Source organism: Colletes gigas, unplaced genomic scaffold, assembly GCF_013123115.1.
Source record: "Colletes gigas isolate AHSC1104 unplaced genomic scaffold, ASM1312311v1 Colletes_gigas_Sc00019, whole genome shotgun sequence".
NCBI classification, from domain to species: Eukaryota; Metazoa; Arthropoda; class Insecta; order Hymenoptera; family Colletidae; genus Colletes; species Colletes gigas.
The window spans coordinates 5,678,251-5,701,262 of record NW_025106648.1 but is presented as its reverse complement, the minus strand read 5'-3'; the positions used below and the strand labels follow the sequence as shown (position 1 = coordinate 5,701,262).

Sequence of the window (23,012 nt, the reverse complement as noted above, 5' to 3'; positions counted from 1 at the left end):
CTTACAATAGTGATTGTTCTTATCAATTACGCTATAACTCAGCTGGAGGAGGTACGGCGCTGGAAGGGTTGGTTGAACCATGTTTGTTGAAGTGGTCGCGCTCGGTTCCCTCCGTGCGCTGCTTCCTTCTCGCAGATTCGGCATTCGTCGCGGGCAATTCCCGAGTTGATGGGCCGTCGACCCGCACCCGAAACAGGATCCGGACTCTCTTTGTTTCGGTTTTGGGCATCTCAGGGAAATATGTCCGGGTTCCCCACAGTTGAAACACCGCACTGGTTTCCTCTGCGCCTCCGGCTTCTGCCTCTCCCTCGGGTCGCTGTGCCACTTGTTGATAACTTGTTTCCGTTCACCGGGAACAATCTTCTTTGGTTCGACAGTAATGTTCTCGAACGCCTCCAATAAATCTGCCGTGGTTCGGAACCGTAATATTCGGGCCTGGTCCCGAAGCCGCAAGTCGGTGATCCCGTCGATGAGGTAATCAATTAATTCATCGTTCGGGATCGGTACTCGATTCCTCAAAATCACCTTATCGTGGTGGTAATCCGAGAAGCGCTCGCCTGCGGTCCACACCCTGTTTTCGAACTCTTTGCGCGCCGCTAACTTATTCGGACGATGATCGAACATGGACTTCATCTCCTGCAACAGCGTCTCGATATCCATTATGAGATGTTCCGCTCTTGAGTGAAACCAACTGGCGGCGCGTCCCTTCAATCTCGAGCTAACCAAAATTCGTGTGGCCTTGTCGTCTAGCTCATACGTGTTTCGCAAAAGTCGTACCTGCTGCTCCCACTTCCAATACGTGTTGTCGTGACCATCAAATTCACCCAATAAATCGCTGATGGCACGTACACTCATATTTCTGGACGAAGCACCCTGACTGCTACCCATTGACAATCCTGGGCTGTCCATCAATCGATTACTCAATCCAGCTTGTTCACGGCGCAGGAGCTCAACTTCCCGCTGCAGAAGATCGCGTTCTCTCCGCACTAGTTCCAATTCTCGTGCTGCCAGATCGCTCTCCCTGTGTCTGCCGTCCCGAACAACCGGTCTAGTTGCTTCTTCTTCCTCCTCTCGTCGTTGCTGGGCCATTTCTTTCCCCGCCGCAATTACATTCCAAATGTCACTATCGAACTCCTCCAATCTCAGAATCAATTCTGATTTTGAGCCCGACACTGCCAAATTTCGTACACGCAGAAACTCTTTCAACTCGTTACTCGTGTAATCTTTCGACATGTTGCTGGTACGATTAACGTCGCTCGAGTTCACACAATTGCACCAATGCTGGATCCTCTCGCTACACAATATGTTAACCGCACTACCCTATGTCGAGAGACGCAATTATTCCACGATCAGACTGCTGAGCGAGACAATTAACACAATTCTCACTTAGTCGCACGCGATCGTATCTCGTCAAGAGGAAACAAGTTCTTTATCCCACTTCTGAATTTCTGTGGACAATTGGAGAGGTGGTAGGAAACTTTTACACTCACAATTCGGGTTAAAATGTTCTTTATTTTATAACAATGTACAGACCGACAAATCAACGGAGATCTGAATAAAAAAACTGACTGACTGACTGTGACTGACACTCTGACTATCTCTGATTCTGACTCTCTCGGGCGATCGGGGCCCGGGCTTATATACCCCCAGACCCGATCGTCTTTTGGCTCTTTCGTACCGGGTGCAAAACTTCCCGGCGCGTGCCGTGGAACCTTCTCGATCGTTCGACGATGTTCCACGGACACGTGCAGCCGATCGACTTTTGCACCCGGTCCGAACTGGCGGCCCGCGGCCCACGGCCCCCTTTGACGGTCTACAAAGTAAAACAAATCTAACGGTATATGTAATACAAATAGTTATAGCGGGTAATACCGTACAGTGTACGGAAATTTCCGAAACCGAATTTTGGCTTTCAACGACGTGTAGTTACAAATACAAACGCAATAAAGTGATACATCGACCATGATCTCATGCAAAATAGTCTTACAGTATGAAATATAATACCGTCACTACAGAATTTAATAAAAATATGTATTTACGGCTTATTTTCTGACGTTACAATGTTGTAACAGCGAGTACAAAACCACAACACATCCAACTGCACCGAAATCGTTGCGCGGAATGACGCAATAACTGACGAGGATGCGAAACACTACTAAACGAACGAGTGTGACAAAGGCAAACATATGTAACTCGATTCCTTCCGTGTAAACACTGCTGTACGGTATTAGTCTCCGCTCCCCTATTGCTCGCAACTTTAGCAATTTGCCTTTCAGTACGAGGGGATAACTTCTTCTTAGGTCCCCCTTTCTTATTTTCCCCATACTTAGTAGTATCTCGTAAAAAATTCAGTACAACTTTATGAGATCGCCCGAGTTTACGTGCGATTTCGCGTATCCCCATTTTTTGCTCTTTGTACACAAAATTGCACCTTGCTCTTGTTCATTAACCAGTTAACTGTGGCGCGCTCGTTTGAGTGCGCGCACCGTTTTGTGTCGCCAGAATCGAGCCATGACGAGTATACTCGTCAATCACAGAGTAAGTTGCGCTGGTAAGATATTGGATCAAAAAGATGGGTTTATTTTATAAAATTGACAATTTTATTAGTAATATTTACTTATTTGTTTAACATACACATGTATTACATACATATGAAACTAAACACGCAATAAAAACTAAATATTATACATATAAAAGGAAGAATTTAAATTCTTGCTGTGGAGTGGTATTCAGCGAAACAGGGTACTATACACAATGGGACTTTACAAATGGAACACCAGTAACGCGATTCCTTCCTGATCTTACGTTTATAGCAGTGTGAACACCTTCGCGTAGGGTTGTTTGTTTTTGAAGTTCCGGGTATATAATCCGGAACATGATTTCCGCCTAATTGGCTTACATTAGGTCTAAATGGCCGGGTTTGTGTCGATTTTTCTCTTTGAATTGGATACGTCGCAAGAGTGTCTTCAATAAATTCTAGCAAATAGTTGATTCGCGATAATGTTCCATTATTTTTTTTATATAATACAAATGCATTCAGACAAATTATGTCTAAGAAATGGAGAAATATTTTTTTATAGTACTTCTTGAGTCGTTTTCTTGCTGTGGAGTACGCTATGATAATTCCATCGCTCATATCCACTCCACCCATTTTTTTATTATAATCAATCACTAGTTCCGGTTTTCTTGTTATTATTTTCCTTTTCTCTGTTTCTATTATGTTGTCATTATGTACAGTACTTACTAAATAAACGTCCCTTTTATCTTTCCATTTCATTAACATAATTTTATTTTTAAACCTAACAACGCATTCGCCTTTTCTAATAGGGGTTTGTATCACTTCTGAAGAAATGCCAATCCTATTTTTCCGAATGGTTCCAACCACGTCCGTCTTATGCATGCATAATTTTTCCATCAATGGAATGCTGGTATACCAATTGTCTAAATATAGTCTATATCCACGATCTAAAAGGTCGCTACATAACTGCAGTACAATACGTGCAGAAATGTTAAATTCTAGATAACGTTGGTTATAATCAGTATCTTTTCCGGTATATATGAAAAAATTCCATATATATCCCGACTCACTCTCGCATAAAACAAAAAATTTTATTCCAAATCGACTTCTTTTTGATGGGATATATTGTTTCCACGATAATCGTCCTTTCCACATTAACAGTGATTCATCTATACAAATATCCATTTGCGGAATATATAAAATTTGACACTTTTTTACAATATTGTCCAAAACCGTTTTGATTTTAGTCACTTTTGTTCTTGGCCTCGTCTCATCGCGAGGTTGGTTATCTTCGAAGTGAAGGAATTTACACAACAATAAAAATCGATCGGCTGACATAACTTTAGGAAAAAACGGCGTACGAATACATTCCCTGTTTGAAAAGTACATTTGAAGAGTGGGCTTTTTTACGATGCCCTGCAAGATCAAGAGCGCGATAAAGCATCTAATTTCATTGTTATTAGTCGGATACCATTTCCTCACCCTTGATCGCGGCTTTAGATTTGGATGGCTTTGTAAAAATTGTTCAGTATATAAATTTGTTTGCGTTACTATAATACTAATAAGCTCGTCATCTAGAAATTTTTCCATATAATACAAACTCTTATTTCTGTAACGTCTTGGTACTATTTGTTGCTGGCCAGGATTCGCAGAAAATTGAAAAGGTTCTCTGTTACCTCCTGTGGTATTCCAGGTAGCATTTGTGTCCTGATTTTCATTCTCAAATTCGTCGTCCTCGGAGTCAGTATATTCAGATATGCTGTGATCGGATTGAGTGTCAGGCTCGATGTCTTCATCGCTGACGTCCTCGGAAGACGATGAAAGTAGTTGTAAATGTCTTCGCTTCATTGTAGGTGAAACAATATCATCGTCGCTGCTATAACTGCTCATTTTAGGGATAAAATGAACTAAAAATAAAAAAATAGTAATTTACAGAACTTTTCTGAACAATTTTATAATATTTACGCACTTGAAATTCTTACGTTGCACTGTACTTACTTGATAAGAACCGCTAACACTTGATAAGATATGCACTGACACACATTTTTTGGTGTTTGATACAGTAAGATGAAGATCAAGATCACCGAAAATTCAAAGTTGCTGCACTGCTCACGAGTTAGCTTTCAGGAAGTCACCGAGTTTTGTGGATGTATAGTAATTAAAAAATGCGAAAGAACCCTTATATATTTTCGAAAATGCGGCAAAGTAGGGGAGTTGGTATTTCACTGCCTTCTGATAGGTTTGTGTGAAGTTTGTAGAGTGTTGAAATTGGCCTATGGGCTTACTCGTGGGTGTGGATTTCGGTGGTATCAGTGTGGGGGTGTAAAGCGCATGTTTTTGGATAATAACAATAACGAGGGACCTTTACGGTTCCTCCAACTGTAGGTCATTTGGTCTATATACGGGGCTATAAAGTCATTTAGCCCAGTCACGGTTTCGTGAGGCCGACGGTCCTTCCAACGGTAAGTTTTTATGAATATCTATGAATTTTAGTGACCGTCAAAATTCCCGGACTGAGAGACCTAAACACACACTGATTTACTTCCTTCCTTACTGACAAAATATTTTCTACCTGCCTTGACACTAAGGAAGTTCTGGAGTAGGTGCTGTAGGGTTGATCGCAGTCCTCTTACCAGAAAGCATCCTTGCCTTTTCCACCCCAATAAAATAACTGTTCTTTAGGCAGCACGGTATTGGGGCATTACTCTAATGTCAGCACATGGTTCTAACATCAAACAATTGGCATTTACACCACTCGATAGCTAGATATCTCAGCGCCTGGTCGGTGTCACGCATTTGTCCCATGACTGACCATATCTGAAGGAACCCTATTATAAATCAACTTTCTGACTTTTGCCTTTGCCCCTTTTAGGCTAACATCTAAAAAACGTTATCATTGCACATAAATAAATTCGTTATGCGAACTGGTAAGCTGTTTCAGCCGGTGCATACGGGAATGCATAAGTTCATCTCAAATTATTTATATTTTTTATTTGCTTGTTTTATTCCGGCATGGCCTCAAAATATTCTAAACATCTTGAAGTTTAAGAATATGTTTTGTTTTTGTCAAAAATTACAATTTAAATAGTCAATGGTAACTACTTTATAGGCATGACGAGTATACTCGTCAATACACAAAATCGTGCCACTTCTCCATGACGAGTATACTCGTCAATCACAGTTAACTGGTTAAGGTAGCTGCCACGTGGCATTGTATTAATTAACTAAGAATTCCCGGGTTTACTAAAAAAATTCCAACAGAAACCCTTGAAGTGCGTTAAAAATGAACTGATTCTATTGTTTTGCACCGATCGCCAAACGATTATCGATTACATCTTGACATATAAGTAGACAACTTCAATGAATTTCACCTAAAATCCATTATTTACAATGCTTTTTCATACCATATAATTGGTTGTTTCAAATTATTTTCTTACAGGTCGGAAATGTTAAAAATGTTAGTGGTGCTATAGTTATGCTCCGCAGTGTATGTATTTTCGAACGCATTTCTACGCTTATTTCGCTTCTTTTCGTGCCCATCGTGCTCTTACAAGTATTTAAACTGAACTGATCTAACCAAATCACCAGAGTGATCGCTGTGCTCTTATCTAACATTCTTTCGTTTCGAATTACATTTCCAAATGTTCATGTTACTCTGAAGAAGGCAACAGACCTCACTCAAGTGGTGCAGTCATCGTAAACTGCGAGAAAATAGCCTTACAAACCGTACGCACTAGGGTGATCCTTAGCTACTCTTGGTGAAAATTTTTTTGCAAAATTTTTTTACGCCGCCCCTTAAAATTGTTTCATTGGATAAGAAAATAATTCCCGTAAAAGATGAAGTTGATCGGATAAGAGGAAGACGTGGCACAATGTGGCACATCCGCGTTAAAGTTCCAATAAATGTGAGATTTCGTATGAACGGAAAGGTATGAAGAAAAATATTAGAATGATGGTTAAACGTTCTTTTTGTGCACAAATATTTACGATAATAGTGCTACAGTATAATTTTTTCAACATAATAACTAATTAATATTTATATCGTTTTAATTAATTATATTAAATTTTATGTATTTTAATGAAAGTGACCATTCTTTTAATTTCTTTCTTATATTATTTGCAAGTTAATAATAATATTAATTTTAAAAATGGAGGAATGTTCGTCATTAATATTTTATATTTAATAAGAAGATAGTATTTTTAATATGAAATTGTGAATATTATTATTACGTTTCCGGATATAACGAAACTTTAATATTCAGCAGAACACAACTAAGCATTAACAGGAAATGACAATAAATATTGAAGCAAAGAAAACTCGGTATTCTCCAAAACGTCAGTTCACGATCGCGTTCCTTCTCCAAGACCCCGCTTGACAGGCCGATCGATTCGATCGTCTCCTCCCCGCCGTCGCTTGTCTCACTCGCGGCTACCAGTGAGCCATGGATCTCTTCATAGGGTGCTCGCAACATTATATTATAATATTATATCATAAATAGGCGAAAAAAAGAAAACACGGATATTGAATTTACACACTTTTTAATGCTCGCATTTAAAAACAATTTACAAATTCTTCATTAACGAAGTTTTTTTGCGTCTGGATAGCGCTTTCGGTAATCTGAAACTATTTGCAGTATAATTTGTTTTTCCTCTTCATTTCGCGATAGTACATTATTAAACTCTTGCATAAGTTTCACTCCTCGTTTGGCTGAATCGTTAACCACTCTTAAATTATTAACTATATTTAATCCAATATTATAATTTGGATCATTTTCCCATTTTGAAGGATCCTTATTAATAAAATCTGTGGGTATCTCAAATCTTTTAAAAAACTGTAACGTTTTTTGGGAAACAAACCCTTCAATATCATTGTTGATGTATTGAGGTACATTATTCGAACTAATTATTAATTTTTTGACGTCAGTATCATTCAGAGTATCTAAAGCTACTACCATTCGTTTTTTAGCGTCATGCGTAATGTTGGAGTCAAAAAAGGCCAGCGCTGCTGCTTCTGGTGTTAAGTACCATAAATGATAACAAAATTTATGCAATGCTCCGCGACTTACATTTTTATTAATTGCACTATATGCATATAAGTTTTTTAAAAACTCGAAATCTTGTCTAGGAGCTTTTGCAGCAACTAGAGCTTGAATCCATGCTTTCAAATACAGTTTAATCAGAAAAATACAAATGTCGCGGATCCCATTTTCTTCATCTTTTGTTAAAACAAATTCGTTCCGAAATAAAAATATTTTTAAAGAATATATAGCCTTGGCCATCCATCGAGCATGGTGAAATGCTCCTGGTATACGGAAAGAAAACTTCGGAACTATTCCATTAAGAAAAATTATTGATAATTCCAGAAATTCGCGATAGTCTTCTCGTGGTTGCTTAAATTCCAAACTATATGAGGCAAAGTTTATTATTTCTGCTACATTGTCAACGGACTCTTGAACTATCTGATCGTCAACTCCCGATTTAAAATTTAATTTATTGATTTGAGACCAGGATCCTTGAAAACGTTTAAATAGGGGAATATTAGGTACAGTAGATTTACACAATGTTTCCTCAAAAACGCCCCGTAAAACTATCTTATAAATATTGTGTCGGCAAGGCAAATATAAAAGATCCCTCCCGATCTTTTGCTCCAAAATTACGCATGCACCTTGTAATCGTCCCATATTTGACGCTGTGGTATCGCAAGAAAGTGCTTCTAGTTTATCAATAAGGTCCCATTCATAAAGTAAATCATAGACAGTATTGGCCTGTTCTTTTCCAGTGCCTGAAGAAATCGCTGGAATTCCAAGCAACTGTTCATTTCCATTGAAAGATATTATTATCGGTAATCGATCTACAGTGAAAACTCGATAAATGTCCTCAAGAGCTGTTCCATAAATGATACATTTTTATCCCCACCACTAGGGGTATCCCCCTTGAACCAGTGAGGCGAAGTGTAACCGGAGACGTAGCGGCTTTCTTTAAAAATCTTTATTGCCTTCGTCATCTTAGTTTAAATGTCCCTGTCAGTGTGACCACACTACTGTACAAGAAGAAAGTTTTTTATTTTTTACTTTTTTTTAATAAAAATTTTACTATCATGTGGGGAAGATTTTTCTAATTAAAATGAGACTAAACACGATATAAATCGGCCAATATTTGTTACCATAATATTGAATTAAGTATTGTGTACTCGTATCTTCGCAAGGCCAGTGGATTGGTATATTTATCGAACAGTGGTAGCTAACGAAACCCCCTATTTCATAAGTGTTGCAGTTTTTGATCACTTACGAAACGGTGGAACCGTTCCGTTTGAAAATAGCTACCTCCCGTTCGATAAATGTAGCCAGCACCTCGATGCGTCGTTCTTTGATATTTCCGAACATAGAAAAGGACAGCACAAGAAGGATAAATAAAGAGAGAAAGACTCGCAAGTACAATATTTAATTCAATATTATGCTACCAAATATTGACCGATTTATATCGTGTTTAGCCTCATTTTAATCAGAGAAATCTCCCCAACATGATAGTGAAATTTTTATTAACAAAAAGTAAAAAATAAAAAACTTTCTTCTGTGCAGTAGTGTGGTCACACTGACGCGGATATTTAAACTGGGGCGATAAATCCGAATTTCAGTCCCTCTTTCTTCTTTAGCTACTGACTCTTTCTACGTTCGAAGCGTCGGCAAACTACAATCAAATTCGAAAGACGATTCTCCTATTCCGTAAGTGTTGCTGACCGGACCCGGAGTAGCGACATTTATCGAGTTTTCACTGTACTTGTTCTTTACCCATTAATGATGGTAACATCTTTCCATTCCAATGTACTATAATTGTATTGAATTCTTTTTGTTTGAATGTAGTGTGTAATAACGTAGCTCTCTCAGCGCGCAAACGTGTACGACAGCGACGAATAGTTGTTTTACTTATTATCAAATCATCGACATTATGGTTCAGAGCTTCAGCTGTTGTTATTATAATTGCGACTGCGTCACGATCACTCACTTTACATTTGTCCGTGGTCGCCACAAGTTTGGGTGTTTTTTTTATTTTTTTTTATTGAATGCTGTGTAACCCTCTACAGGATTATTAGCAACGCATATAAATGCGTAATACAATTAGGATATATACCTACATTAAGATTATCTGAATATACTTATCGATAGAAAATTATAAATTACAGAAAATCAGCAGCTGATTTAGATTAAATATACAGGGTATTTCACCTAACTTGACCACCTTAAATATATCGCTTATTTTGTATGATAGAAAAAAAAGTCAACGGGAGAAAGTATTCTGTTCGAAGGCGCCAATACGGTGATGGATCGAATTTTTTTTTCAAGGTCATTTTTTTCGAGATTTCAAGGTCATCGTATTTTTTTTAAATGGGACCACATATTTTCGCTACAACAGTCTTATAGCTTATAAAAAGACGAATCCAACGATGTGCGATATGTTGACCTTCACGTGACCTTTAGCGAAGGAATTATGAAATGTTTGTCAGTAACTTCAGTACGCGTTCGGAGACGGTAAATGAAGGAATTTCAATTTCATTGAAACAGTCTTAAATTAAATGTTTATTTTAGAAGGTGTTCAAAATGTGCACCATGAACCTGGATACATTTTTGGAGGCGGTAAATAAATTCTTGCTGAACATTTTTATGCGGCGGCAGCGAGAACCCCTCGCTCCTGAGGGCCGCCATGTGATCCCCGCTGGGCTTTGCTTTGGGGGACCCACAATGCCCCTAGTGTGGCCCTTCCAAGGTCTCCACCTATAGGCATATTTCGCCCACCCCCTCTGTCCCGTAAGATCGTCGTCATCTCTATCCCGAAGGACGTCGTCCAAATTCGAAAGTGGGAGTAGCCGTGAAGACTTTTCATGAAAAATGTCGAGAATGAAAACTGTGGAAGATGTGTTCTTTCGACTGTTAATTGCATCCGATCCATATATCTCCAGCTTAAGGGGGGCAACCACTTTAGGAGACCGAAAATTAAATGATTTTTGGGATTTTTTTTATTGCGAAAAAAATACGGAAATTTCCGCAACTCTAACAATAATTTTTTCACATTTTCATATGTCTCTGGTAATTTTTTCAAGTTGTTTCATCCATTGTATTAAGGTGTAATCCGCTGTGTCCCTTGGCGTGTCCTCATCATCGTTGTCGACTTGCGGGAATCGTGCAGTTCGCAATTAGCATCTGAAATAGTCCAAAAAATGTTGATACATTCTTGAGATGTTTTTTAAGAACATGAACTTAAATTTTAAAAAGAAATCGAGAATTTAATGTTGGAACGTGTTTGAAAAGAAAATGATCGATTTTTAGCATTTTGTTTCCCGGCATTTTGCAATAATAAATATGTTTTAAACAATCTAAGCTTTCCAAATTTAGGTTCATGTTTTAATAAATTATATTATGTAAACGTGTTCCAAATTTGAAGATGATCCATCAATTAGTTTTTGAGTTATGATTCCGTCAAATTGAAAAAATGTCGTTTCGAGAAAAACACGTTTAAAGTTTCACAAACGAAAAACTCAAACTCAAATGCGTTTAATCAAATGATAAAGTGTCTTACCGATTAATCAGCGATTCCAGCACCATACAGTAGTCCTTCCTCTTCCTCATGGAACTCATTTGCAGCTTGCATTTCCTCTTTACGAGCTGTTCGAGCTTCTTTTGTCTCTAATGAGTTTCTTCTATTTTGCCGAGCCACGCGCATCTGATCCATTTGCTCAGCATATCCGTAGCTCTGCCTGCCAACTACGATTTGTAATTCATTCATGACCATGAGTAGGGCTGAATTTCCTTTGTTGAATAAAATAGCAGCAAAAAAGGCCGCTACCTCGATTACTTTGTACCCAGAATGGAGATGTTTCGGAGCTAATAGCCAAACGGTCGAGTTAAAACTTTCGTTTGCATTCTGCGTATGACCGCCTAAACATCTCTGCAATAAATCCTCTCTTGCTATTATAGATCTTCATATATAGGACGAATATGCTCTTGTACATCCGGGTGTAATGGGGGTGGATGTGGCTCAGGCTCCGTTCCGAGAGCTGTAGCCTGCTGCCAATTGCACCAGCTGTCGACTCCCTCCGGGCAGTTTTCATGTCGCGGATTTTCGTCTGTAGACTGCAGATGATGGAATGTGGCCATTATAGCCTTTTTCATGTCCTCCACGCTGTTAATATTTCTCCGTATTGCCAATCCGTAATAAGTAGCAAGTTTCTTCAACAAAACCTCGGTCAATTTTTCTTTGCCACTTAGTTTCTCCTTTTTCCTGATATTTCGCAGGCGAGTCCCCATTCTTTTCTGAACGTGGCAAATACATTCGCTCTTGCAAGCTGGAAACTCATCGCCGTAAGGATTGAGTTTCAGGATTGCATTGAAAGTTTTGGAATCACCATCACCAATGTAATTTCCATATTTCACTCCATAGAGTTCTTCTGATCTCGAAAACATCTCTTTGATTGATTCTACCTCTATGCTTCCCGAAGAGCCATGGTGATTTTGTGCACAGTTTTCTTCATCATGTTCTTCTTTCCACTCTTGATATTCTACTGTATTTTGAGGCTTATTTTTCCAATATGTACACGCTTGACAATAACTACTTTTTGCCATCATATCGACGACTTTTCCAGAATAATACCCTATGAGAGTTGTTACGCCAAACAACGATTTAAAGCCACGTTTTTTCCAACTACCGTCACCAGATACTTTTAAATCCAGTAGTGGTCTCTCGCGTTGCTCATTTTCTGCCTTTTCCTCCTCTACAGCTTTTCTACAGCAAAATTCAAACACTTTCTTCGAAACCACATGGATATGACTTTATTGTAACTTTCTTCAGCCAAACCGCTACCGATGTCCATATAATTACAGAATGTATTTAACCCCTGTCTACCTATGCCTAAGAGACGCATGACGAACACAATTCTACGATTGATTTTAAAACCAGTATTGATGAAGGGACCTGAATTTATTTCTCTTCGTCCACATCGGCAATTGACAAGAATCTTAAAACCAAGGCCTCTGATTCCAGTTTCTTCAAATTTTATGTTCTGCTTGCAACTCCCACAAATAAGGATATCAGACAACGCCGTGAACACAGTGAAAAATTCAATGAAACGATAACAGTGTAACGGATTCATGCGAACGTTTTCACTCGTAGCAGTACTAAGTTTTTTCGCGCTAGCACTCGGACCCGCGGTTTCACTTGCATCTTTGCTAGTAAACTGATTCCCATGGAAAGATCTCTTCCGTGGCTTTTGGCGTCTTTCAGATGTGTTATGATCACCTTTTGGATACGATGACATTTTGCAACTGTAGAATATTCACGATGCGTCCTAGGCAAAAGCCGAAGCTAAACTGAATCCAGAATGACGGTGACGCTTCTATAGTAGCTTCTATTCTATTCTTCTGACTCATCTGTTCCACCCCAAAGCAAAGGTACTATGATCTACGTTACCAGGTGAGTCATAAAAAGGGACTACCTGACTCAGCGCTCGTGGATACCTGGGCGCGCTTGGGAGTCGAGCGGAGAGTCTTTATCATTTATATACACTACCGGCCATAAGTGTTTGCCCACCTTCAAATTTCGTTACTATTCAAATGACAGGCATTTTATTGTTATGAAAATGTCCGTATCATTAAATCCTAATTATAAGACTAATAAAAACCATCCAAAACTTTCTGTACATATACAATCAGGTACTGTTAATGAGTTTACAATTTTTTATGAAAAACGACGATTTTAGAGTTCAGGTAAAGAAACCCATTTTTCTGAAGTTTTTATAACGATTAGTAGGAAATATGAAAGCAGGTAGTACGGGCACCTTATTCTTCTTAAGGGGGTATCCTGGTGTAGATCACCAGGAAATAAAGGAATCTTTGGGAATTTATTTTAAAGAAAATATTTATTAAATCGAATTCGGAGCTATGCGGTTTTAATGGTTGTTGATTAAACTATGTAAAAATATTTTTTTTTATTAGGCGTACAAATAAGTTTCCTCGGTTTTTTATAAAAAGTTAGGAATTTATTGTGAAGGAACAGTACATTACGTTTTATTGAAAGTATTTTCCATCATTTGCCACTACTTTTCCCCATCTTTCTGGCAACATTCGGATACCCCGTCGAAAAAACTCTTCATCTTTTGACGCTATCCACAAATCTACCCAATTTTTGGTGTCTTCATATGATGTGAAGCGCTGCTCAGACAGACCATGTGCCATCGACCGGAACAGGTGATAATCAGAAGGGGCTAAGTCTGGTGAATACGGCGGGTGGGGTAAAACTTCCCAGTTGAGTGTTTCCAAGTATGTTTTTACCGGCGCCGCAACATGTGGACGAGCATTATCGTGTAAAAGAATAATTTTGTCGTGTCTGGAGTAGTAATGGGCGCGTTTTTCCTTAAGTGCCCGACTCAATCTCATCAATTGTGTTCGGTAGAGAGCTCCAGTAATGGTTTCGCTTGGTTTGAGTAATTCATAATACACGACACCAAGCTGATCCCACCAAATACACAGCATGAGTTTTTTCCCATGAATATTCGGCTTAACTGTCGATGTTGATGGTTCGCCGGGCTTAACCCATGACTTTCTCTTCTTTGGATTATCGTAGTGAATCCATTTTTCGTCACCAGTGACTATACGATGCAAAAAACTCTTTTTTTTATTCCTGGCAAGCAGCATTTCACTCATGCATAATCGGCGTTCAACGTCTCTCGGCTTTAGTTCATATGGAACCCAAGTTCCTTGTTTTTGAATCATTCCCAACGATTTTAAACGATGTGAAATTGCTTGTTGAGTCACTTGTAATGTAAGTGCAAGTTCTTTTTGCGTTTGGGACGAATCTTCCTCCAATAATACTTCTAATTCCATGTCTTCGTACACTTTCGGCCTTCCACTGCGTTCTTTGTCCTTCACGTCAAACTCACCGTTCTTAAACTTTTGAAACCATTCCTGACAACTTCTCTCACTTAAAGCAGCTTCACCATATGCTTCTAGAAGCAATCGATGCGCCTCAGCTGCAGATTTTTTCAAATTAAAGAAGTAAATCAAAAGTTCCCGCAAATGATACTTATTCGGCACAAAACTTGACATTTTTGCAGGAAAAAAATTACGTGATGCTGATACGGAATCACTAGTACTTTAAGGTTATGGTGTTGCCGGATGACGAAACTTGGGATATTACGTTTTACATCTGACAATTTCTCCATAACCTTCTGGTTTGGCCATCTTTTGACAAACCGCGGAAACTTATTTGTACGCCTAATAGTTTTAAAAAAATTATATAGCGGAAGTAGGACGGCATATGTACAGTGTCTCGGCGTCGAACGCCTGAATTTGCGGGTGCTCCTGTTCCTTTTGTACTCGTCTGAAATAAAAATACAAAATATTTCTTACTCTTTATGAACACAGTTTGTCGATGGACCTTGAAAAGTGGAAAAAACTTGAAAATTGACAAAGTGGCGGCACTTTGAAAATAAAACGCGATTTTTCGCTGGAAAATTCATTTTTGTTCATGCAATAAATATGCTTTAAATTAATTAATATATTTATTTTGTAGGTTCATCGACTAGTACGTGTAGTAAACTATATGTGTGTAAAATTGCAACCCGATTAGTCAAGTAGTTTTTGAATTATTTGACCCGCAAATCGTAAGAAAGTAGTTTCGAGAAAAACACGTTTAAAGTTTTCGGTACAGAAAAGTCGGAAAGAATGTGATTTTTGGATACTTATAGCTGTTTTCTGTTAGTCTGCTATTCCAGGCCCGTATAACAATCCTTCCGCTTCTTCGAACAACTCGTTTTGCTCGATTTACAATTGTCTTCGAGCCATTCGAGCCTCTTTGCTGCTCCATAAGCTGCGGCGCTTCTGCCTCTTCGTCCGCTTGGCATTGTAAGTGTCGGCGTACAACTTACACGGAGGTCCGATTGTTATTTCTAATGTTTCCATTATATGTAAAATGGCAGCATACCCTTCATTAAATATGCCAGCGGCTATATAGCTGGCGATTTCGATTATTTTTCGCCCCGAATGCAAATGCTTTGGCGTTAGTCGCCAAACTGTAGCATTAAAGTTTCCATTTGCATTTTGTGTATGCCCGCCTAAGCATCTTTCTAATAGGTCGTGATTAGAAAGGCTTTGATAAATGGGCAAAATATTTTTCTCGACATCTGAATGAAACGGAGGCGGGTGCTTGTGAAATTTTGACCTGAGGCCTGAGCGGCATGATACCCGCACCAGCTGTCTGCACCTACCGGGCAATTATCGTGCCTTGGATTTTCATCCGTCGAACATAGATGAAAATAAGTTGCCATTATGGCTTTCTCCATTTCATCAGCGGATTCAATATTCCTCCTGATTGCTAGTCCGTAGTATTTTGTTAACTTTTTTATGAGGGTGTCAGTTAGCTTCCCTCTTCCGCCAAGTTTCTTTTCTTTTTTTATATTTCGTAGCCGACTGCCCATTCGTTTTTCAACGTGGGAAACGCATTCACTTTTTGTTACTTGGAAATCGTCTCCATATGGTTTTAAATCTAAAACAGCTTTAAATGTTTTAGAGTCACCGTCGCCGATGTAGTTTCCGTATTTTACTCCATATTTTTCTTCGGATGTAGAAAACATTTCTGTGATGGAGTCAACCTCCATTTTTCCCGCCGAACCTTCATGGTTTGATGAGCACTCTTCTTTATGATCTTCATACCATTCGGCATACTCCTCTGTGGCTTCTTTTTGTCGCCAAATCGTGCATGCTTGACAGTAGCTGCTTTTGACAACGAGATCTACCACTTTGCCGCTATAGTAGCCAATTAGTGTTGTTACACCAAACAACGAAGTGAAGCCGCGTTTTTTCCACGACCCATCGCCGGAAACTTTTAAATTTGTTGGTGATCTTCCTTTTTTCTCGGTTTCTTCTTTTTCCTCGTGTATTGCTTTTTGGCATAAACTGTCGAATACTGTTTTCGTGGCAGTATGAATATGCCCCACCACAAGGTCGTACATGGATTTACTTAGCCCTTGCCCGATGTCCATAATGCCGCAGAATAAATTTATGCCGTCTCTACCGACGCCTAGAAGTCGCATAGCGAAAACTATTCGTCGATTGATTTCATATCCGTTATTTATGAAAGGCCCCGATGAAATTAGGCGACGGCTGCAGTGGCACAAAACAACAACTTTAAATCCGATGCCCCGAATTTTTTCTTCTTCAAATTTTATATTTTTTTTACAGTCTTTGCAAATAATTATATCTGATAGCGCACCAAAAAAACTTACGAATTCTATTATTCGATACGAAAACTTAGAAACATGGGTAATGTCGGAAGTACTCGAGGTCGATAATTTTCGAGCGGATGCACTTTCTCCCATGGGTTCATCTTCTTTTTGAAGATACTGATTCCCGTGAAACTTTCGCTTTGGAGGCTTCGATGCACGAGTATTGACGTCCCTGTTTCTTCTTGGATAGGACATTTTGATGTACAAGTCTGTACCGTCCTACCAATCGCAATTTTATCAAAGTGACTTGTAAGATCACTTCCGCGAATTACACCTTATCAAACACAATCTAATTATTTATTAAACAACAACGAGTAAAACTTAACACTATATACAAAAATACGTTGAAGATAATGTTCCGTTATGAGAATGATGTTACTTGTCAGTCGGTTTTTTGAAGATGATTGTTCTGCGGAGTCTGTCTGTCATATTTAAGGATGGAATTTCCGTTGGAAGGGGAATCAAAATTTGGGGGTGTCGTCTACCGGAGGATCCGCCTCCGTACTTGGAGGCACTTATTTTTAAATTTTTGCTAAGGGTTAACCCTAGGCTGGCCTCGGTACGGTCGGAAAATGACGGTCGAGCCCAGGTGGTGACCACCGGTGGAGGCGTAGGCAATAAAGTCGTAGGTTCGCTAGATTTGTAAATCATACTTGCAAGACCGTAAGAATCGTAAAAGAGAAAGTTTCTGTGACTTCCAAAATATAATCTTAAAACGGGATTGATGCGACATCGACTGACGTACGAGTTTATTGCTGGTACGTGCCTTTAAGGATTTCAGAAATTTCACGGAACAATGGGAACTTTCCGAAGCTGTGAAGGTTCGGAACTGGACAAAGTCTGTTGTTATGAGTCAAGTGAAGAGGAATATATACACTTTAAAATAATAAAATACACTTAATTAATCAGGAAACGACAAGAGTATCCTCGAATACTCTGCTGCGCGTAAATAGCTTCGTTATAATGACTACTCGTGTAATATCACGGTTTGGAAATGACCGGTCATGTTTTTTTGGGGTCTTATTATATGTACCATTTTTTCGTGGTGGGGTACAGGGTGATGCATCCATGGTGGCGCATCCACGGTGACGTGACTGTTATGATTCAAACCTAGTACCCTTTTGATAACGCGTCGGAGTCATGAACGAACCCCAGTAATTTGTAACCGTACAACTAATAGTAAATACATTTGTGTTACCTAAACTTCAAAAATATCTTTTAGCAGGTATACAATGACTCACATAATAGTTCAAGAGTAGATCTGCTTAGCTATTGTTACAGCGCAGGAAGAGCGAAGGGTCCCGACAAAAAAGCCGCCAAGCGCGTGGCGCTCCGCTCCGCGATCGTATACCTGCGCGTAAGAAATGGGCTGTGGGGCCCTTAATATTTCGAATTTCCAATTGTAACTTTGGGAATATATTCTATGGAAGTTGTACAATAGATTAAAGCAAAAAAAAAAAAATCGATTTTTACACCAGGATCCCCCCTTAAATTTCCTACTGCATTTCATTATGCGTTAAACTTTCGTAGAGTAAACAGTTGATTTTCACGTGCTTAAAGAATTTTGCAAAAATTTCAAATAATGTCGGGGAGAAAAGAATTATCGATTGAAACACGCGCTCTAATAGTGTCCCATCATAGTATCGGAAGAAATAATAGAGAAATAGCAAAGCTATTGAAGTTAAACCGTAAAACCGTGGACTATAATGTTAAAAAATATAAAGATACTGGTAGTTTATCCAACAAAAAGCGATCAGGACGGTCAAAAATAACCACACCAGCAGAAGATCGGGTAATTACAATAATAAGCAAACGTAATAGAAGAAAAACGGCACCGGAAATTACAGCTGAAATAAATGCATCTCGCCCTGAACCAGTAAGTTTGACAACAGTTAAAAGGTGCTTACGGAAAGCAGGTTTGCATGGACGAATTGCTATGCGAAATCCCCTTCTACGCAAACAAAATAAAGCAAAACGGTTAGCCTGGGCAAGATCGCATAAAGATTGGACATTGGAAGACTGGAAAAAAGTGCTCTGGACCGACGAGTCTAAGTTTGAGGTATTCGGCTCCAAAACGAAGATTTTACCTACGGTAAAACACGGAGGAGGATCGATTATGGTTTGGAGTTGTTTCGGAAGCACATCAGTGGGCGACTTAGTCAAAATAGATGGCATATTGAATAAAGAAATTTACAGAGGAATTTTGGAGACGAATGCCCTTCCATCTGGAACGCGACTAATCGGTGAAAACTTCGTGTTTCAACAAGACAATGACCCTAAACACACTTCCAAATTATGTCGCGAGTATTTACAACAATTGGAACGAGAAAAAAGAATTGTACATATGATCTGGCCTCCTCAAAGCCCCGACCTGAATCCCATTGAGCTTTTATGGGAAAAACTAGACCGACAGGTACGAAAAGCAGCCCCAACATCTACACAAACCCTCTGGCAACAACTACAAGATGCATGGTCCAGAATAGAACCACTCACACTTACAAAATTATTGAACAGGATGCCGAAATTATGCAAAGCAATAATAAAAGCTCACGGTGGAAATATCGACGAAAGTAAAATATAGATATAATTGTGATAATTTTTTTAACAAAATTGGAAAAAAACTGTTTTTAGAGATCTAAGTTGTACTACTAAAAAATAAATTAAAAGAAATTGATTTTTGATTAATATTTCCTTTGTTTTTGTGTTATTTTGAGGGTGGGCAAACACTTATGGCCGGTAGTGTACATACCGTTAGAAGGAATCCGAATATCGTTTTGAAATTTTCAGGGTATATTCTTAAGATATTTTGCTAACGATTTATGAAATAAAAAAAAATTGATTTTTTGAAGCATCTAAAGTGGTTGCCCCCCTTAAGAAAATTGCCACAAATCCACTTGCAAATAAAACAAAACTATTAAAAAGTATCATCTGAACTTGATGACACATCAGTGTCATCATCGGTACTTTCTTCGGAGGTAATTGGTAGAAGTAATAGTTGTAGAGCGTACGGCGTGAATTTCTTGCATTTTTTTTTTTATTCTTTTTTTAAATTTGATATATATGGATCTGATGATACTAAGAGCCGCAAGAATACATCTTCTATTGTTTTTGTACGAGAACATTTTCGTGAAAAATCTCTCCGAAAGCTTTTAATATATTTGTGGCTGTGTTCTTGTGCTTCTTCAGACATTTGTCCAATCGGTAACAATGCGTAACTTATTATTTCTGGGCTGTGTATTAAAATTTTGTGCACCGAAGTTGGCATGTAGTACCACGGATATAGTTCTACGAATCTTGTTGCCACTTCAACAGCGTACTTTTTAAATTCGACCAAATTTACATCGTGGCCACTTGAAATTGTTTGCAGTATTGCGAAAAAACTTTTAATTAAATCTTCATCAACTCCAGTTATTGATGCAGATATTTGGTAGTTTTCAAAGAAACGGCGAGCCGTATTACCATCATTGGTGCTACCAAATCCAGGTTTCGGACGGTCTACTAATAGCCCCAGTTGTAGTTGAAAACCTCGTTGAATAATTTCTTTACGGTCTTTCACTATCTGTTTTTCTTCGGTGCTGCGAGCTTGCCACTTCTTTGTTGGTAGCTTGTATGATAAGTGCAGACAACACTCAAAAAAGCGTATCCATGCATGTAGCGTTGACAATCCAAAGCGAAGATGACATTCATTAATTTCTTGTTGCAGCATTTTATTAACATCATTGAATTGTTTTGCTGTTGCTCCGCACAAATAGCAGTGTTGAGTGGACAAGGTGGATGAGATCGCGTTGCATACCTTACCATCAATCATGGTTAACGTAAGTTTATACGAAATTGAAATTTCTTTCCCATCTATTATCGTATCGAAGGGAACAAGTTTTTTGATTTGTTCTTCAATATATTTTGTTTCGTTTATATTTACTTCCGTGCTTTCTTGAGTAAACTGAATCTTCATGGGCCTACAAAATCGAGGGGATGATGGCTTTGCATTCTTCCATACAATGGTTTTATCTCCAGATGTAAGTTGTAGTGGCACAAGTGATGTCAGAAAAATATCTGAATCGGATTTTCCATCAACAGTAAATATTTGTTTGTACATACTTTGACTGGAACTTCCATCACATCCCCACTTGCAAATCAAAGTCATTTGTCGTACCTTTGATGGGGTCAAAGTTTTAATAATGTCATTCTGAATTAACAAAATCCGGTGAATTGAATGATCCAATAAAGCTTGCAGTTTTACCTCTGCACTATATTCTGTAATTGTAATATCCACTGCGGACGGATAACATTTTCTTTTGGCTTCTAATACCATGTTGTATGGCGGATATAAATTGCAATTATTTTCCTTACTTGTAGTCCGCAATCCTAGATATTGCCTCTTGGATAATTTATTTTCAATTATCAGTGACAGAGCAGCATCACCGGACAGTGTTGTTTCAACAACTTTCTCCACAGATCTTCTGTAAACTGCAGCTCTTGATATATTAGGTGAAGTTATATCTTTTATAACTTTCGAAGCGTCTACTTCTCCTGCACTTCGAAGCCTCATCTGTGTAGCGTAAGACAATTGTTCGGGAGAAAAGGTTCTTCGAATTTCCTCGGTTTTTCTTCGTTTCAACCTTTCGCTTAAGCCGTCGAATTGTAAAAAAGGTCGACCAGCTCTATTTTCAGACGACTCTGCAATTGCGGCTGGTATGCGGATCGCTAGTGAGACACTGAGCCATTCTGTGTACTTCTCAAAAAAAAATTTCTCACATCTACTTGATTTCACCCATTTCTTCTTCATGACAGAAAATAATTTCGAAAAGAACGATATTCTATCCTTTTTTATTATTTTTATCATGTGTAAAGTTTTCTGGGTTAGCTGCTCCTCTAAATGCTGAAGAATAGCCCTCGATGAGTGATTTAAATGGCCTTTTACCATGAAATAAATTTCTTTTCTGGTAAAATATATTTCACTATCGGAAGATGCTGTAAATAAATAAAATTTCAATATATTATACATAATTATACATAAATTACAATATATTTAAAACACACTGTTCAAGAATTAAAGCAAAAGCTTTAAGATTATTCATCGTAGGCTATTTTTTGCTTGCTCTCTATTGGTTTGCTATATAAGGTGTTCGGCCATCCCTGGTCAAAAATGTTAATGGGAGATTCTAGAGGCCAAAATAAGACGAAAATCAAGAATACTAATTTGTTGATTGAGGTTTCGTTAAAAAGTTATAGAAACATTTCCGGCCACACAGTATATTTTCGGTAAAGAATTTTTTTCTCGAAAACACGTCGGATTTCGGAGGTATGTGTATTCACCAAAAATGATTATAATTGAGCCCCGCAAACAAAAATAATTTTTTCAGAATGATTTGAAATTTTTTAATTTAATTTTTTAATAACTTTTTAATGAAGCCTCAGTGAAGAAATTGATACTCTTGATTTTCGTCTTATTTTGGCCTCTAGAATCTCCCATTAAAATTTTTCCCAGGGGTGGCCGAATACCCTGTATAAGTAAAAAATCTAAATGGAAACGAAAGGAAGAGAAAACGAAAGGCAATACCGCACAAATGTTTTATGTCTGTCATAAAGTCAGGCAGGTATAAGGCACAATTTACAGCTTACAGCAGTGCCTTCATATTATTTGATTCTTAGTGCTTTTACATGGCAAATGCGAAAAAATGTTTCAGTTTGGAATTCTCAAATTTTATTAACTATTTTCGAAATAAATAATTTTTCATGTAAATAGTTTAATGCAGATTTATTGTCAATAATGAAGTAGATCAACTGGTTCATTGAAAAATATACAATATTTAATAATGAAAAATTATTTATGCATTAATTTAAAAATTTATTAAATCTAATAATAAATCCACCCAAAATTATACATTATTTATTTTAAAAAATTTGTTGTATCTGCCACAGTTTCCAAGAAAAAACCGCGTGATTTAGTAACGCGGTCACCCTCCATTATAAAATAGGGTGGTACGACGTAACTTGCAAAAACTTGCAGCTAATTCTTGCAAATTCTGCAAGGTGAAAGTATCACATACAAGCCTGAAAAAAAATGGCAGCGGGATCTTGAAGGATGAGCAACTTTTTGCCTACTTGTTTGCGATGCATGCATGAAATTTTACATTTTATTTTCAGTAATGAATGTACCAGTTTAAAAAATTAATGGATAACAATTTTTAATATGTTAGTACTCAGAAATGTTCTACTTACTTC

At 38.1% G+C, this 23,012-nt stretch overlaps 1 protein-coding gene across 1 annotated transcript; it reads right to left on the bottom strand.

Moving 5' to 3' along the window:
* Window positions 1-15,261: 15,261 nt before the first annotated feature.
* LOC122400615 lies at window positions 15,262-16,982 on the bottom strand. Its single transcript, XM_043402148.1, is given in 2 exon segments — window positions 15,262-15,719; window positions 15,722-16,982. Coding segments are annotated over 2 exon segments (1,719 nt in total).
* Window positions 16,983-23,012: the final 6,030 nt, after the last annotated feature.